Source organism: Cetorhinus maximus, chromosome 8 (assembly GCF_964194155.1).
Source record: "Cetorhinus maximus chromosome 8, sCetMax3.hap1.1, whole genome shotgun sequence".
Lineage (NCBI taxonomy): Eukaryota > Metazoa > Chordata > Chondrichthyes > Lamniformes > Cetorhinidae > Cetorhinus > Cetorhinus maximus.
The window spans coordinates 81,643,570-81,663,052 of NC_135886.1; the positions used below are offsets into that span (position 1 = coordinate 81,643,570).

The 19,483-nt window shown below is 43.1% G+C and overlaps 1 protein-coding gene across 1 annotated transcript in view; it reads left to right on the plus strand.

Annotated features, from left to right (window-relative positions):
• Positions 1-3,845: 3,845 nt before the first annotated feature.
• The window catches only part of f8 (coagulation factor VIII, procoagulant component), a 92,811-nt gene continuing 77,173 nt past the window's right edge, over positions 3,846-19,483 (plus strand). The window contains exons 1-2 of the mRNA XM_078547163.1: positions 3,846-4,100; positions 4,663-4,766. Coding sequence (XP_078403289.1) covers positions 3,910-4,100; positions 4,663-4,766 — 295 coding nt within the window. The 5' untranslated portion in view covers positions 3,846-3,909. The remainder of the gene's footprint in view (positions 4,101-4,662; positions 4,767-19,483) is intronic.

Sequence of the window (19,483 nt, forward strand, 5' to 3'; positions counted from 1 at the left end):
AAGTAAGCAGAGCTGACATGTTGTTGATCAGCACGCAATGCTGATTTGACACCAAAAATGCCATTTTGGTGCTCAATGTGCCGGCCAATGCCAGCTGTTAACCTCACACAGCTAAACACAAGTTCAGCAGCAGGGGGACCCCTCCCCCTCATCCACTAGCACTATTTAAAATGATCACTAATTACTTACAGGTTAGTTTTTGATTGATTTCTTCTGGCCATTACTTTTTACAGTTGTTTCAAGTTGTAAAAGTCTACAGAGAATGGTACAGCAGGTGCTGAAGCTCTTCTTGCTGACTTCAAGGCTTTTACACAAACCAGTTGCTTTCAGACATGGGTGCATTAATAGGCATTCCCTTGGAATACAGCAGATGAGGAGAATGAACAGAGATCACATAGAGCAAGACAAGCTGCTAGAAGAGGGAGGAGGAAGAGAAGGGCCTTCAGCTGGTATTTGCCCAGGCATTCAAGGAGCAATTCACCTACTTGAACCTCAATTTATTTTTATTATTCATTTACGGGATGTGTGCATTGATGGCTAGGCCAGCATTTATTGTCCATCTCTAATTGCCCTTGAGAGGGTGGTGGTGAGCTGCCTTCTCGAACAGCTGCAGTCCACATGGTGTAGGTATTCCCACAGTGCTGTTAGGGAGGGAGCTCCAGGACTTGGACCCAGCAACAATGAAGGAACGGCGATATATTTCCAAGTCAGGATGGTGAGTGACTTGGAGGGAAACTTCTAGGTGGTGGTGTTGCCATGTGTCTGCTACCCTTGTCCTTCAAGGTGCTGCCTATGTGGCCTTAGTGAGTTTCTGCAGTAGATGGTGGAGGGAGTGAATGTTTGTGGGTGGGTGTCAATCAAGCGGGCTGCTTTGTCCTAGATGGTGTTGAGTTTCTTGAGTGTTGTTCAAGCTGCACTCATCCAGGCAAGTGGAGAGTATTCCATCACACTCCTGACTTGTGCCTTGTAGATGGTGGACAGGTTTTGGTGAGTCAGGAGGTGAGTTACACGTCACAGGATTCCTAGCCTCTGTCCTGCTTTTGTAGCCATGGTATTTATATGACTAATCCATTTCAGTTTTTGGTCAATGGTAACCCCCAGGATGTTGATAGTGGGGGTTTCAGTGATGGTAATGCCATTGAATGTCAAGCAGCAAAGGTTAGATTCTCTTTTGTTGGAGATGGTCATTGCCTGACACTTGTGAATGTTACTTGCCACTTGTCAGCCCAATCCTGGATATTGTCCAGGTCTTGCTGCATTTGGACATGGACTGCTTCAGTTCTGAGGAGTCACTGAATATTGTACAATCAGCAGCAAACATCCCCATGTCTGGCCTTATAATGGAAAGAAGATCATTGATGAAGCAGGTGAAGATGGTTGGGCCTAGGACAATGAGGAACAATGTGTGAGATGTCTGCAATTCAGTGGGCACATCCTCTCTCTATTGTGCTATATGCTGTACCCAGAACCCTAATTTCAGAGCAGAGCAAGGACTGCATTGCCAGTGGCTGTGAAGGTGACTGCAGTGATGAATTTTTTTGCACGTGGCTCCTTCCAGACTGGAGCAGGCGATATTTGCAACAGCTTGTAGTTCTCAGTTGCACAACAGACATTACTGACACTTCATATTCAAAGAGAGGAAACTCCATTTCACTCTCTCTTACCAGAGACAAGCAGGGAGAGTGAGCATGTGCCTTCACTAGGTTTGCAGGCTTCCCCATGGTGCAGGATGCAATTGATGCATGCTCATAAATTTACAGATGCTTCATGTCAATTCTGCCCTGTGTGGGAACTGAAAGGGTTCCACTCTTCAACACCCAGCTGATGTGTGATCATAGGCAGTGAACCATGCAGGTCAATGCCTTGTATCCTGCCATTGGTCATGATGTCTTCATTGCATAGCTACCGCTTGTGTTGCAATGAAAGCTGCAAGATCGATCATCAGACGCTGCGTGATGGATGACTCCACAAGTGTACGAGCAGAGTTGGCCATCACTTGCATGCTGGAAAATATGGGGTCCAAATTTTGTGCTAAGCCCTGTTCTAACTTGGTGTTGGACTCCTCCATGCTCCTTGACATTTGACTGCAGGCTTTCTGGCAAGCTTCCCATTGCACTAAGCATTTTGTTGTGCAGATCCATCAGCCTTCTTTCATAGGCTGCTCCATCAAAGTGCTCATCTGAGTCTTCTGCAATGGAATCTCTGTGGGACCTTGCCCTCCAGTGAGCTGGCACTTTCAGTATCCTTGTCCCATGCCCAAGCTGTAGCCCACTTGCAGATCCCACCTCTATATCCTCTTCTAAGATATGTCCAATGTTAGTATCTGAGCTGGTGACTGTGTGTGTCAAATTAAGTGATGGTGCAACTTCATCATCACCGTCTTGTGTTCCTCCATTGCCTGACCAGGTTGCACGACTTGGATATCTGAACAGAAAAAGGCACAAGGGAAAGGTTGTGGAGCGGAAAGTGGGGAAATTAAGAAGATATGCTTCCACAATTTGCAGCTTGTAACTCAGAACAGTGTATGAGATGAGGGGGAAGTGGGATGTGGGAAAGAGGAGTAGGTATGAGGATACCATCATATTTAATGGTTGCAATCCCACTGCTGGCCACAGGCTCAGCAATGGCCACTCCTATAACAGCCAGTACCATCTCCTCCATGGGGGTTGGGATACGCAGGCATACATGTCTCCCTTTGTTTATCTCCTTCTGCCTCTAGTTGTGTGCCACTTTGTCATGCAGGAGAGGTAGTGTGTCCTTGAATATGGTACAATGTGTTTTGGGGATGTAACTATCATGGTTCAATAGCTGTCAGTGTGTCCAAGCTGTGAGGTGTGGAAAGGAAGCTTTCAGCAATGTTAAGTATGTGAAGCTGAGGGGGAGCGTATGAATGTTAGATACAAGTCCTGATTGATAGAGATTGCTGGTAGATGAGTGGTTGATATGTGGCAATTTGAGTTGATGGTGCATTTGGTGGGATATGGCATTTGAAAATGCATTCACTGACCTTGACTACTCATGTGAGGTCATTGAATGTCTTGAGGCTCTTTCTCCAGGTCCTTGGGACTCCACTCCTGGCATTGACTTCTGCAGCTATCAGCTCCCAGACCTTTTGACAATGTGCCTGGATGGCCTCCTGCAAATTCAGGACATCTCTCCTTCTTTCCACCTTCTCCACCAAGACCCTGGAGCCTGCTCTCTCCCCTATTCTGCTATTCTTCACTTCCCTAGATTAGATTCTCTTCAACCATGACTTCTAGCACCTGTTTTAGCCACGATGTAAATCCCTTTTAAGAAATGCAGGCTAACTTTAAACAGTGAGCTTTAAGTGGTGCAAGCCACTCATGATATTGGCCCCCTCTGATTGACATTGAACAGAAGGATGAGCACTGGTTGGCCACAGGAATCACTCAAATGAGCAGGCAGCACCAAGTTCTCTGCATCCATTTTGGCCTTCCTGGAATTATACTTCAGCAGTTTAATAGATTGAAAATTCATAAAATAGAAAGATGGTTCTTTGCTTGTGATTTTGTAATGAATTACTGATGACAAGACAGACCCTAGTTACATTCTTACTGTGAGCTAGAATTGCATTCATTCCCTCCCCTTTGCATCACAGTAAGAGTTCAGTAGGAGTTTTAAGACTAAATGGTGTGTAAGCAATGGTGCATTAGACACTTCCTGGTGGCTTGAGTCAATTTCTGGATATTTCTTGTTAATTGCAAATTGTAATATATTTTGAGCTGATGCCAAAATGCTGACCCAATGTTCCTTAAGAGTTCCTGCCATTAGATTGCTTTCCTGGGGATGTTTTGCTTTCTTCAAAGAATCAGTGTAATTTTCCGTAATCCATCCTAAATTGATTGTAGTGTGACTGTCGGGTTTAGCAAACAACTAGGAAACTGTGGCATGGACGGGACCGTTTTCCAAGCATTAACTGCCAAACACAGAATGAGAGCCCTGGCTTTCGGTGTGTTTTTGGTCCTTCTTATCAAAGATACTTCAATGACAGTGAGGAAGCATTACATTGCAGCAGTGGAGTTTAACTGGGATTACAGGAGCAGCAATCTCCTGTCAGGGCTGGGAGCTGGGAACGTGAGGTGAGAATTTTGTTTGTTCTCAGCTAATATCATCAATATGAAATACCTGTTACAATATTTCCCGGACCTACTGATTTAAATGGTGGTCGTTATTTTTGTACTTTCACATTTTTTCCTTGGAGAATAGTGCAAATTTGCAGACTGATTTGCAGTCTGATGGACTGTGAAATGAATGCACTAATTCCTGTTTTACCTAATCAAGGCACGGCCTGGCACAAACTGAAGTGTTTAATTCCTCAACTCTGAAATCCTTCTTTTGACAAATATAGCAGTTAAGAATTTGATTAGGGTTTTGCAACTGAATTTATCTTTATATTAAGTATTATTCAGTATAGGGCAGTTCAGTAGTGCTGTGGCACTACCTTGAGCTCTGATCTCAGTGATGCCACCATGATGAAACACAGAATAGGAGAGGTAGCTCTGTCTGGAGCTAATATCCTCACAGCCTTGCAGTTTAGAGCAGCTTTTCTGGAGTTACTAGTTAATCAGAGCTAATGAAGAATTCAGGATAACCCAACAAAATGATAAACTAAATAAACATTTAAATTTTGTTCCTGTGCAGGTCACAATATTCTTCCAGGACGTTTCCTCAGTACAGGAAGGCAGTTTTTGTGGAATTCAAGGATTCTTCGTTCCTCACACCAGAACCAAAGCCCAAGTGGATGGGTAAGAAAGATGTTTTCTGTCATGAGCATCAACATGACATAGTAAATTGACTCTGTCAGTCTTCCTCTTTTGCTTCTGTTCCAGGTATTCATGGGTCTGCTCAATTTAGCTGTAATATTGGGTTGTTTTCCTTCCCTGATGACAAGGAATTGCTGTTTAACTGGTATTGGAGTGGAAACTTTATACTGATTGCTTGGTGGTGGGGATCCCAGACTCATTTCCATCTACTCTCTGGTGCAGATGGATTGTATCATGCCTTTTAAAAGAATCTAGGGAAGAGTTGGAAGATGCAATGTTGCATAAATGTAATAGTTTATTAGAAAAAGTTGTAGTTCACAAGGACAGGCGCATCGCTACTTTCATACCTATAATTAAGGAGGAGGTAAAACATACCCAGGGAATTATAGACCAGTCAGCTTAATATCAATACTAGGAAAAGTAATGGAGTAAAGGAAAAAATAGAAAAAGATCATGGGGCGGTGGGGGGAGCAGTAGTGTAGGGGCAAAACTGGATAGCCCCTGAAAATGAGCACAAAACTTCCCAGACTTCAAGCTATCTACTCATTTAAATGATGATAGTGTTGAGCCCTGTGCTAAACACAATGGCTGGGATTTTCCAGTCCCACCAGTGGCAGGCATCGTTGCAAATGCGATGGGGGGAAAATTTCGAGAGCAGCTAAAAGTCAATTGACCGCTGTTGGCAGGACCCAAAAATCCCACCCTATGTTCAGTGGCTGCATGGAAGCACAGATTGTTCTCATGTAAACTCAACTTGCTGTCACACAAGCTCTCAGACTGCTGCCATCATAGTTGCATATACTAAGGTGCATAGGGGATAGCAGGGTGCCACAGCAGTGCAGCAACCTGTCCTCAACCCATTGCTATGATACTCCATGAGAGTGGCAGTGGCACCGTGCAGCAGAAGCCTGTTGTCCTTTTTCAGGATAACAGCATCCATCCTCCCGCTTCACCAATGGCCACACTGTTGCCCATCAGCCAGCCAGCCCAGATCACTGCCACCCATGCTGATGTGGTATGGTCCAAAACCAGGTCCTCTAGGGCCAGAGCTTCACAATAACATCCAGCAAGGCTATCTGCAGTCTTCCCCACTGAAAGTCAGCAGCCTTCTACCTGCCATTCTGCAGCCAATGGGTAGCACTGCTTGGAGCACAAGTTCAGGCAAAACCACATGCAAGACAGGTACTAAGGGAATGGGCAAGGGCGATTCCTTGACTTTTGTATGGAATATTGGATTGTTTGATTTATAAATTTGGTTTGAAATGTTTGCTTTATGGTACCTTTTATTTTTATGTTGTGATACAGAGGAGGGTATGACATTCAATAACACAGGGAATGTAAGATGGAACGTCTGGTGAATGGAGAATTTGGGTTGCGTTCACTGTTACCGCAGTCAACCGCAAATAGCTTGACCAGAAATGGGATGTGTTTGCCTCATGCCTTCCTCCTCCTTTTCTTCCTCAGTTGTTCATCATATACCTAGTGACAAAGCCTGTGCCCTCATGATGGAGAGGTTGCACATCATGCAGCAGACCACAGCAAATCTTGATATGTGCTCTGCCAATTACTGCAGGGCTACTCCAGAGCATTCCAGCCAACAGAAGCTTGATTTCAGCACCCCAGTGGTCTGCGCCATCACTTTTCATGTGGCAGCGTTACTTTCATTATTTGCATGCTGGCCGTGTACATCTGTGTGGGTTGCACACAGGAGTTCTGAGCTACACATTCATCAGATAGCTCCTGTTAAGCTACCCTCTGGTTGGTTAAGGTGATCACCACTGAGTGACTGTAAAAAGGGTGAACATAAACAGAATGCAAAAGTTGGAAGTTTGGTGCAAGTGTGAACTCAGTGCAGTGGGGGAACGAGGTGCTGCTTTTTACTTCCAATATTTGTACTAGTTTATGTAATCTTGAGACCATAAATATTTAACATTTTTATCCTGTGTTTTGGTGTTCATTTGCAAATTAGTGTTTAAAAAAAGGAAGAGCCTACAACAAACTAAAAAGTAAATATAAATAACCTAGACTAAGATATGGTAGAGCAGCATGTGTGTCTGAATTGCTGCAAGTCTGAGCTCGCGGACAGAGAGGCTTCATATTGATCCAATCCCCGGTAGTTATCTCCAACTCAAATCTCTCTGGTTCAGAGTCATTGAGCTGGAGGCATGTTGGAGAGACTCTGACACATAAGAGAAGGAAACAATATCCGGACAGTTTGTTTCAGACCTCGGTCACATCTCATAAAGAGGTGCAGGTTCAGAACCGGGTTGATGTAACCAATAGTGTGCAAAGTAAAGGAAATCTAGGTAAGATAAACATTGAGGATCTGCAGAACCTGATTTTATTTAACAGATATAAAGTACTTGCTACTTGTGAGGATAAGGATAAAGACTGCCAGGAGAACAGCCAGAATGCAGGCCATGGCACCTTGGAGCAGGAGGCTGTCCAAAGCAGGGAGAAGGAGGAAGGGGAAGCATGATGTGTTCGTTGTAAGGATTCAATAATTAGGAGGATGGATCATTTATAAACAGGTCAAAAGTCACATATGTATGTTGCCTCCCAGGTGACAGATCTCTTGAACTGGCTTGAAAGAACATTGGAGAGGGAGGGTGAAGGATCCAGTCATTGTAATTCATATTGGGACCCAGAAAATAGGGAAGAGTAGGCAAGAGGTCCTGTTTAGAGAGCACCATGAACTAGCATTAAATTAAAGAACAGAACCTCAAGGATTATAATCTTTGGATTATAACCTCAGCAACATGCAAGTGGCATGGGGACCAGCAGACTAGAGAGGTGAACATGTGGCTAAAGGTATACCGTGAGAAAGTGGAGTTCCATTTCAAGGGGCACTGGCACTGGTTTTGAGAAAAGGAGGAACTCGGCCCTGAACCGGCTTGCACCAAGGTCCTAGTGGAGGATAAATAGGGCAGTCAAGGTCTTTTAACTAGTAAATGGCAGGTGGGGTGGAAGACTCGGGTGGAAAAAGTAGTATAAATAATAGTTCAAGAATAAATGGAAAGGAAGAGAGTAGAGTAACAATCAGAAATTGTGCTACATGCATTACAGGTAAAGAGAAATTTTAAAAATGTGAAGTGATTAAACCATGTGTGAGAAATAAACATGTGAAAAAAGTGTAAGAGCTAAAGGACAGGTTATGGTGTGTGGATCAAATAAGGTTCTTTATACAAACACATGAAGTATAACAAACAAATTGAATGAATTGCAGGCACAAATTCAACTTGGAGGGTATGACATGGTAGCCATGACTGATACATAGCTGCAAGACAGTTAGGACTGGGAAGGAAATATACCAGGTTATAAGGTCTACAGGAAAGATAGGCAAAATGGTAGTGGGGAAGAGAGAGTAGTGTTAGTGAATAAAGAATAAATCAGTTCAAACGTCAGAGAGGATAGAATGAGAAGCAGACAGTGGAGGCTTTATAGATAGAATTAAGAAATACTAAAGGATTGAAGATTGTAGTGGAAGCCATGTATAGACCCCTGGCAGTAGCAGTAAAGTTATAAATTACATAAATGCAGAGGTTAGGCAAGCATGGAGCAAAAGCAGTGTGGTTTTAATGGGAGTTTTTAAACTTTCATATAGACTGGGATAAACAATCTGTCACATATCAGAAAGATGGTTAATTTCTTGAGTGTGACCAGAATAGTTTTCTGAAACAATATCCTAGAGCCATACTAGATTTAGAAATGATCACTGAGCCAGATTTAGTTAACTGTCTAACATTGTACAACATTTATCTAATACTGATCATAATATGAACAAATTCAATGTAGTGTCTGAAAGGGAGAAATGCAGAACATCTATAAAGATTCTAAATTTAGGTAAAGCTAACTTCAATAAGATGGTCCAGACTGTCCACAATAAACTGGGCAAATCTGTTAATTTGTAAAATGACAAAAGAACAGTGGGAGATGTTGAAAAAAAAGAATTAATATGGCAAGAACGTATTGGTCAAGAGCTCTACTTGCCAAAAAAAAACTGCCATGGGATGTCTAAAGAGATACGAGACAACATTCAACCAAAAGATAAAGCATACAGAAATGCAAAAAAAGGTGCAGACCCTGGAAAATGGGAAAGATACGAAGAAAAATCAAAGGGTGACAAGATAAATAGTAAGGCCAAGATCTTCCGGCCTCGTTGCGGCGGGTTCCCCGTGGCAGACACGGCAAGCCATTCAAATCTCCATTGACTCCGACGGGACCAGAAGATCCTGCCGGTGGGCAGGGCTGGAAAATCCGATCCTAAGAGCTACAAAAAAGGAGAATGAAAAGGAACTTCCGAGGGAAATCATAGAACCATAGAAAAGTTACAGTACAGAAGGGGGCCATTCGGCCCATCTTGTTCATGCAAGGACACCCAGGTGTCCTTTCTAATCCCACCTTCCTGCACCCGGCCCATAGCCCTGCAGCTTACAACTATTAAGGTGCAGATCCAAGTACTTTTTAAAAGAATTTAGAGTTTTTGCCTCTACCACCAACTTGGGCAACGAATTCCCCACACCCACTACCCTCTGCGTAAAAAAGCTCTTCTTCATGTCCTGCCTACATCTTCTGCCACTTATCTTGAATCTATGTCCCCTGGTTCTAGAATTCCCCACCAAGGGAAACAATTTTATCCTGTCCACTCTATCTATTCCCCTCATAAGTTTGTACACCTTAATCAAGGCACCTCTCAGCTTTCTTTGTTCTAAGGAAAATAAGCTCAACCAATCCAATTTCTCCTCGTAGCTACACTTTTCTAACCCTGGCAACATTCTTGTAAACCTCCTCTGCACTCTCTCCAGAGCTATTACATCCTGTAATGTGGTGACCAGAACTGCACACAATACTCCAGCTGTGGCCTCACCAGTGTTTTATACAATTCCAACATTATATCCTTACTTTTATATTCTATACCTCTGCCATTGAAGGCGAGCATTCCGTATGCCTTCTTTACAACCTTGTCTACTTGAACTGCTGCCTTCAGGGACCTGTGTACTTGTACGCCAAGATCCCTCACTTTATCTACCCCTCTGAGTATATTCCCATTTATTGTGTAATCCCTGTAACTGTTTGACCTCCCTAAATGTATGACCTCACACTGCTCTATGTTAAAATCCATCTGCCACTTTACCGCCCACTCCACCAACCATCTATATCGTTTTGGAGATTATGGCTATCCTCTACATTATCCACTACTCGGCCAATCTTTGTGTCATCTGCAAATTTCCCAATCGTGCCCCCCACGTTCACGTCCAAATCGTTAATATATAACACAAACAGCAAGGGTCCCAACACCAAGCCCCGTGGAACACCACTTGAGACAACTCTCCATTTGCAAGGGCATCCATCGACCATTACCCTTTGTTTCCTGTTATAAAGCCAACCCTCTATCCAGTTTGCCACATTACCCTGAATCCCATGGGCTTTTACTTTCCTGATCCAATCTGCCATGTGGGACCTTGTCAAATGCCTTAGACAAGAGGACATAAGGAGGCTACAAAAAGGAATAGATAGGTTAAGTGAGTGGGCAAAGATTTGGCAAATGGAGTATAATGTGGGAAAATGTGAAATTGTTCATTTTGGCAGGTAGAATAAGAGAGAGGCATATTATCTAAATGGTGAGACATTGCAGAGCTCTGAGATGCAGAGGGATCTGGGTGTCTTAGTGCATGAATCGCAAAAGGCCAGAATGCAGGCACAGCAAGTAATTAGGGAAGCTAATAGAATGTTATCATTTATTGCGGGGGGAATTGAATACAAAAGTAGGGAGGTTATGCTTCAGTTATACAGAGCACTAGTGAGACCACATCTGGAGTACTGTGTACAGTATTTGTCGCCTTTTTTAAGGAAGGGTGTAAATGCATTGGAAGCAGTTCAAAGAAGGTTCACCAGGCTAATACCTGGAATGGTTGTCTTATGAGGAAAGGTTGGACAGGCTAGGCTTGTTTCTGCTGGAGTTTAGAAGATTTAGAGGCGATTTGATTGAAACATGTAAGATCCCAAGGGTTCTTGACAGGGCGAGTATGGATAGAATGTTTCCTCTTGTGAGAGAATCGAGAACTGGGGGTCACAGTTTAAAAATAAGGGGTCGCCCATTTAAAACGGAAATAAGGCAAAATTTTTTCTCTCAGAGGTTCTTGATTCTTTGGAACTCTCTTCCTTAAAAGGGGGTGGAAGCAGAGTCTTTGAATATTTTTAAGGCAGAGTTGGATAGATTCTTGGTAAGCAAGAGGTTGATAGGTTATCGGGGGTAGGTGGGATGCAGATCTGAGGTTACTATCAGATCAGCCATGAACTTATTAAATGGCGGAGCAGACTCAAGGGGCCAAATGGCCTACTTCTGCTCCTTGTTCATATGTCCTCACCTGGTCTGGCTTACATGTGACTCCAGATCTGCAGATTGACTCTTAAGTGCTCTCTGAAATGGCCTAGCAATCCTCTCAGTTGTACCAAACTGCTAAAAAGTCAATAAAAAGGAATGAAACCGGAACGGACCACACAGCATCAACCTAGGCACCGGAAACAACAAAGGTAAACCCAGCCATGTTGACCCTGCAAAGTCCTCCTTACTAACATCTGGGGGCTTGTGCCAAAATGGGGAGAGCTGTCTCAAAAACTAGTCAAGCAACAGCCTGACATAGTCATCTTCTCAGATTCATTACTTACAGATCATGTCCCAGACACCTCAAACACCATCCCTGCGTATGTCCTGTCCCACCAGTAGGACAGACCCAGCAGAGGTGGCAGCACAGAGGTATACAGTCGGGAAGGAGTTGCCCTGGGAGTCCTCAATGTCATCTCCAGACCCATAAAGCCTCATGGCATCAGGTCAAACATGGGCAAGGAAACCTCCTGCTGATTACCACGTATCACACTTCCCCCTCAGCTGATGAATCAGTACTCCACTTGGAGGAAGCACTGGGGGTGGCAAGGGCCCGGAATGTACTCTGGGTGGAGGACTTCAAAAACCCAGCTGGCCAAATCCTAAAGGACATAGCTGCTAGATTGGGTCTGCAGTAGGTGCTGAGGGAACCAACAAGAGGGAAAAACAAACTTGATCTCATCCTCACCAACCGCCTGCTGCAGATATATCTCTCCAAGGCAATATTGGTAGGAGTGACCACTGCACAGTCCTTGTGGAGACAAAGTCCCATCTTCACACTGAGGATACCCTCCATCGTGTTGAGTGGCAAAACCACCGTGCTAAATGGGATAGATTTTGAATAGATCTAGCAACTCAAGATTAGGCATCCATGAGGCACTGAAGGCCATCAGCAGCAGCAGAATTGTACTCGAACACAATCTGTAACCTCATGGCCCAGCATATCCCCCACTCCACCATTACCACCAAGCCAGGAGATCAACCCTGTTTCAATGAAGAGTGCAGGAGAGTATACAAGGAGCAGCACCAGGTGTACTTAAAAATAAAGCAAACTTGTCAAGCTCCAACACATGACTACTTACGTGCCTAAGTGATAGACAGAGCTAAGTGATTCCACAACCAACAGATCAAATACTGCGGATGCTGGAAATCTGAAACAAAAACAGAAAATGCTGGAAAAACTCAGCAGGTCCAGCAGCATCCATGGAGAGAGAAACAGAGTTAACATTTTGAGTCCGTATGACGCTCTGAGGAACTCTGTTTCTCTCTCCACCAACGCAGACAAACCTGTCGAGCCCCCCCCAGCATTTTGTGTTTTGGATCAGGTCTAAACTCTGCAGTCCTGCCACATTCAGTCATGAATGTTGGTGGACAATTAAACAACTCACTGGAGGAGGATTGTCCACAAATATCCCTGTCCTCGATGATTGAGGAGCTCAGCACATCAGTGAAAAAGATAAGGCTGAAGCATTTGCAATAATCTTCAACCATAAGTGCCAAGTGGACGATTCATCTTGGCCTCCTCTGGAGTCCCCAGCATCACAGATGCCAGTCTTCAGTCAATTTGATTCACTCCACGTGATATCAAGAAACGGCTGAAGGCACTGGATACTGCAAGCGCTTTGGGCCCTGACAATATTCAGGCAATAGTAAAATTTGTGCTCCTGAACCTGCCGTGCCCCTAGCCAAGCTGTTCCTGTACTGATACAACACTGATATCTACCTGGCTATGAGGAAAATTGCCCAGGTATATCCTGTACACAAAAAGCAGGACAAATCCAACCCAGCCAATTACTGCCCCACCAGACTACTCTCCATCATTAGTGAAGTGAAGGAAAGGGTCATCAACAGTGCCATCAATTGGTACTTGCTTAGCAATAACTAGTCCACTGACGCTCAGTTTGGGTTCCGCCAGGGCCACTCAGCTCCTGACCTCATTACAGCCTTAGTTCAAACATGGACAAAAGAGCTGAACTCCAGAGGTGAGATGAGAGTGCCCTTGACATCAAGGCAGTATTTGAATGAATGTGGCATTAAGGAGCCCTAGCAAAACTCGAATGGGAATCAGGGGGAAAACTGATTGGAGTCATACCTAGCATAAAGGAAGATGATTGTGCTTGTTGGAGGTCAATCATCTCTGTTCCAGGGCATCACAGTAGGAGTTCCTCAGGGTAGTCTCCTAGGCCCAACCAACTTCAGCTGCTTCATCAATGACCTTCCTTCCATCATAAGGTCAGAAGTGGGAATTTTTGCTGATGACTGCACAATGTTCAGCACCATTCACAATTCCACAGATACTGAAGCAGTCCATGTCCAAATGCAGCAAGACCTGGACAATTTCCAGGCTTAGGCTGACAAGTGGCAAGTAACATGAGTGCCACACAAGTGCCAGACAATGACCGTCTCCAACAAGAGAGAATCTAACCATCATACTTTCACATTCAATTACCATCACTGAATCCCCCAATGTCAACATTGTGGGGGTTACCATTGACCAGAATCTGAACTGGACTAGCCATATAAATACTGTGGCCACAAGAGCAGGTCAGAGGCTAGGAATCCTGCAGTGAGTAACTCACCTCCTGACTCCCCATATCCTGTCCACCATCTACAAGGCACAAGTCAGGAGTGTGATGGAATACTCTCCACTTGCCTGGATGAGTGCAGCTCCAACAACACTCAAGAAGCTTGACACCATCCAGGACAAAGCAGCCCGCTTGATTGGCACCCCATCCACAAACATTCACTCCATCCACCACCAATATACAGTGGCAACAGTGTGTACCATCTACAAGGTGTACTGCAGAAAGTCACCAAGGCTCCTTAGGCAGCACCTTCCAAACCCATGACCACTACCATCCAGAAGGACAAGGGCAACAGATACATGGGTACATCACGACTTGTAAGTTCCCCTTCAAGCCACTCACCATCCTAACTTAGAGGTATATCGCCGTTTGTTCACTGTCACTGGGTCAAATCCCTGAAACTCCCTCCCTAACAGCACTGCGAGTGTACCTACACCACATGGGCTGCAGCAGTTCAAGAAGGCAGCTCACCACCACCTTCTCAAGGGCAATTAGGGATGGGCAATAAATACTGGCCGAGCCAGTGACACATCCCGTAAATGAATATAAAAAAGAACTCGTGGCACTTGCAAGCCCATTCACACAGTATACATTCTGTACAGAACCAATGAACCCTATGGTAACAATGGCATGTATGGAAAAGCTTAAAAACAGCCATTAATTCATAACTTTCCAAAAAAACCTACAGTTACCACAATCCTATAAAAGTGTCAATCAACCAGATCTTTGGAGACCTTTAAACTATATACGCTTGACGCCTCTTTATTTGTCTAATTAAATATTGAGCCATTGGCAAAATAGATCCAAGAAAAAAAGCTGTCAATTGAGCAATGCTTTCCCTTGTGTGCATCTGTTTCAACAGACTAATGGATGTCTGGTCTGAGCTAAGCATGCATAATTGACACTAAATAGAAGCATATCAATTTTGAGGAATTCTACACAGTTCCTGAATTGGCCTGAGTGATGTGCTGAGTATGATTGCACACCAACTGGATGCTGAGGGAGCAGAAACCATTGTGGTATATTTCAGAATTAACATGTGGCGCTTGCAAACTGATGTGTGTGGAGTCAATGACATCTTGCACATCGCCGCTAGGATCTGTCATTGTCCCAGTCCTCAAAATGAGGACGACATTGCCAGGCTTCATGATTTGTGTGTCCTCAGCAGGCCAATCCTGGAACCACAGGTCATCGTGCAGAGAGGGCATGAGTTGCCCTGAGGAAGGGGGATTCTTGAGCTAGAATTCTGCTCTCTCTCCTTCTGCTTTTATCTCTTCTCCACAGCTGAGTTTATGCAGTCAGTTTCTGACTGTGCTGCAGCTTGTTGAATGAAATGCCGCCACATGGTTTGAGGCAAGTTCCTCCTACGTACCAAGATCAATTTCTCCCCCTTACAACAAGACCTTCAGAGCGTTCTTAAAATGTTTTCTCTGTCCTCCTCAAGATTGGGTACCATCCTTAAGTTGTGAAAAGAGGATCTGTTTCGGAAACCGATTACTTGGCACAAGTAGTGCTGATTTTGTATGATCATGGTTGCTGGAGGAATTGGTTCCAGTAAGGATGCTGCAGTTTGTTCACCTGTCTCCACACTTCACCTTGAATATCCTGTGAAAATACTGTTGGTGGGAATTCTCCAGCATCCAAGGTGCCTTCAGTTGTTAACTGAAGTCTCACTGCCAGGTAGAAGGGTGGTGACAACAACAGCGTTGTAGACTGAAGCCTTCATCCTTCTATGGATATCTCTGTTGTCAAAGACCCAGTTATCCAGTTTTGGAAGGCTGCACTGGTACAGCTGATTCTGTGCTGGATCTCCTCTTCGATGCGAATGTGGTAAGAAAGGTACCTGCCGAGATATGGGAAGTGTTCAATGACTTCTAAAGTCTCACTATCAATAACAACAACTGGAGGTGTTGGTGCTTGTCCAAGAGAGGGCTGGTGGAGGATTTGGGTCTTGCTGATGTTGAGAGAGAGACCAACCGTTTTGTATGTGGAGTTGAAGAGATTGAGGATGGTCTGAATGTCACTTGTATTGTGGGCCACAACTGCACAGTAAATTGTAAGTCATGGATATGTTCCACTGGATGATCAGAAACAACATTGGGCCTCTGGAAGTATGTCTTCGTTGATGGGTGGGGGTGATTCAGGAGGATTCATGTGGGTATCTTCCCCACAGTAGACAGAAGGGGGTCTCTATCATTCCCACAAATTGATTTACTACCTTTCTTGAAAAGTGAAACAATGATTACATTGCGGAAGTCTATAGTACCTCTTCTTCCCAAATTTTTATAAAAAGGTCTGAGAGTTTGACTGAGAGTTCAGGACCACCAGCTTCATAGATTTCTGCAGGAAAGTTGTCCAGACCACAAACTTTGTTATTCTTCATCTGTTGGATAGCCTTTTGTATCTCAGCAAGTGTTGGCAGTATATCCAAATTTAATCTCTCAAACTGTTGAGGGATTGCTTTGAAAGTTTTATGTCATACTGTTGACTCCTGATTGAGAGGTTTCCGGTAATGCTCCTTCCAACTGTCTCAGATAGCTGCATCATCTTTGAGAAGAGTATTGTCTTCTTCAGCTCAGAGAGGGGAGGGACCATTTGTTTATGGTCCATAGATGGTCGCAGTGATCTGGAAAAATGACATGCAAGTCTGCTAGATTTGGATTTCAGTGGCTTTCTCTATCCATCACTTATTCTTGATGACATGTGTCATTCTCTGAGCTTCGGATTTGAGTAGTAAGTATTTTTCTCATTTCATTTATGCCATGTAGTGCACCATGGTGAAGCTAGCAATTTTTGTGAAACTGCATTTTAACTCTGCCCGCTTCTCTGCGTTAACAGAGAATTGAATTGAAGCATTCGCTTTGCATGCAGAGCTTCAATGACCTTCCTTATTCAACAGTGGATGGTGAACTAACAGATGTTGCAAAGTTGCTTGCTCCAGTCTATAAGGAGCCAGACACGTAAAAACTCACCTTCACAGCCACTGCCACCCTTGCCCTGCTCTGATTCTTCAGATGTGGTGGCAACAGGTGGCAGATTTCAGTGAACACTTCATCGGTGATACAAAGATGTTTGACACACTGTTCCTTACTGAGGTTTGAGGTATGAGGATTGCTCCCTGAAGACCCCAGGCAGATATGTCCTCCTGCTAAGGGTCCTTTTCCCCTTTCCCTTACTCCATCTTCCAACAGGTTGTCCTCCTGTATAAGTCAAGGGGTATGAAAATTACCTCACCCATAACTGGGAGCAAGTAATCTGTGCAGAATCCTTGCAGTCAGACCAAGTGTGGGACACCACTCCCTATAGACTTCAGCAGCTTTAAAAAAACATGTACAAAACACCAAATACTTCTACAAACTCAGCAAGAACTAGTAGAAATCAATCAGTAACTAATCTGAAAGTTATTGGTAATCCATTTAAATAGCACTGCTGAGAGGTGGTGGGTGGGGGTCCTTCCTGACTGCATGTTCAACTGTGCAAGGTTAAGAGAGGGTGTTAGCTGGAGTATTGAGCTCCAAGCTTTTTTTTATTTCTATGTTCATGGGACTTGGGCGTAGCTGGCTAGGTCAGCTTTTATTGCCCATCCCTAATTGCCCTTGAGAAGATGGTGGCGGGCCAACGTTTTGAACTGCTGCAGTCCATATGGTGTAGGTATACCCACAATGCTGTTAGGAAGGGAGTTCCAGGATTTTGACCCAGCGATGATGAAGTAGCATCATCAAATTAGCATTACACAGAGATTGACATCATAATCCACCTACTCTGCGTATTGCTGGGGCAGGCTTCCTGCGCCCATACTACGCATAACAGCATCCACCATGACTCACACCAGAAGTGTGCTGCAGACATTTTACAACAAAAATGGCACCTGTAGCACTGAAAATATCAGCAACCTAATTTTGTGGCACTAAAAAACAAAAATGTAATAATGAATATTTAACATTGATTTCAAAAGGTAAAGTCTTGCCAAACTCATTCTGTTATCTCTTCAAATAATTCAAAGAGTAGAGAAGGGTAACCTAGTAGATGTAATATATCTAGATTTCCAAAAGACCTTTGATAAGATATTGCTTAATATCACATAATAAACTTGCAGAATAGGCATATAATTGACAAATTAATTTCAATATACCTAAGGGTGAGGTATTTCATTTTGATAAGAAAAATGAGAAGGTCACATCTTGCTTGAATAAGGTCAGAGCATGCAGAGTCAGGGGCAAGTAACAGAATGGATAATTAGCTGAGAGACAGAGAAGAGAGAGTTGAGGTAAAGAGTAGCTATTCAGATTGGTGACAGCGGGACGTAGGATTCTGTGCTGGGACCACTGTTGTTCACAATTTGTATTCATAATTTAGACTTTGGAATCAAAAACTGAATGGCTAAATTTGCAGGTTGACACCAAATTGGGAGGGATAGTCAATACTGAAGAGGACTACAACAAATTACAAGACAATATTAATAAACTTGCGAAAAGGCATATAATTGACAAATTAATTTCAACATAGATAAGGGTGAGGTATTTCATTTTGGTAAGAAAAATGAGCAGGTCACATCTTGTTGAAAAATAGAATCTAAATACTGTAGCAAAGGGATCAGGGAGTACAAATACACAAATCAATTAAAGTTGTGATACATGTCAAAAAGACCATAACAAAAGTAAACCAAGTACTGGTGCTTATTTCTAAATGGATAGATTTGAAGAATAGAGAAGTTATACTGAACTTGTTTGGAACCTTGGTTGGGCCACAGTTGGAGTATTGTGTATAATCCTGATTACCATATTATAAAAAGAATATAGAGGCACAGGAGAGGGGTGCAAACAAGATTTACAATGAATGATACCAAAATTACAAGGTTATATCAGGAGACGATGAATCGTCTGGGTTGGTTTTCTCTTGAAAGAAGAAGGCTGATGGGTGACCTAATAGATGCCTTTTAAATTATGAAAGGTTTTTAAAGAGTTGACACAGAAAGAACTTTTCCATTTGTGGGGAAGAGCAAAATTAGAGGTTTTCAATATAAGTTGGTGATCAAGAAATCAAAAAGAGAACTCAGAAGGAACTTCTTTATCCAAAAAGTGGTGAAAATGTGGAACTCACTACCGCAGAGAGTAGTTGTAGGGAACAGTTTTGGTGCATTTAAGGGGAAGCTAGAGATAAACATATGAGAGAGAAGGGGATAGAGGGTTAAACTGATCAAGTTAGGTGAAGAAGAATAGGAGGAGTCTTGAGATCGTTGGAAAGAAAAAGTAATTGCTGAAGAAAATCTCTCTTAAGGTTGTTCTATGTGATTTAGAAAAGAACACTTTCAATAGTTGAAACTCATCATATAAAAATGTATATAAAAATAAAATATTTTAATAAATATTTAATATTAATATTTAATAAGAATGATACATATAAATAAAATACAAATTATATATTTTACATATATATATATATATATATAAGAAAAGTTGGAGTCCATTATGGTATATTTTTGTTTTTACAGAATCTTATTTACATTTTTCTCTTTTTGATTAGAGGTAAATTCCTACTTTTCTTTCCCTCTAATCATTTCAGGCTGCATACTAACTCAAATTTAGTAACCTGTTCTCAGGTTTTACAAATACAGCTCTAACTATCCATTAGAAGGTATGGACATCAAGCAGAGAAGAACTTTCCCTCTAGTATTTCTTACCCTCTCTCCCCCAGGGAAAAATGACTCTGCTGAACTTCTCTCAGTGATT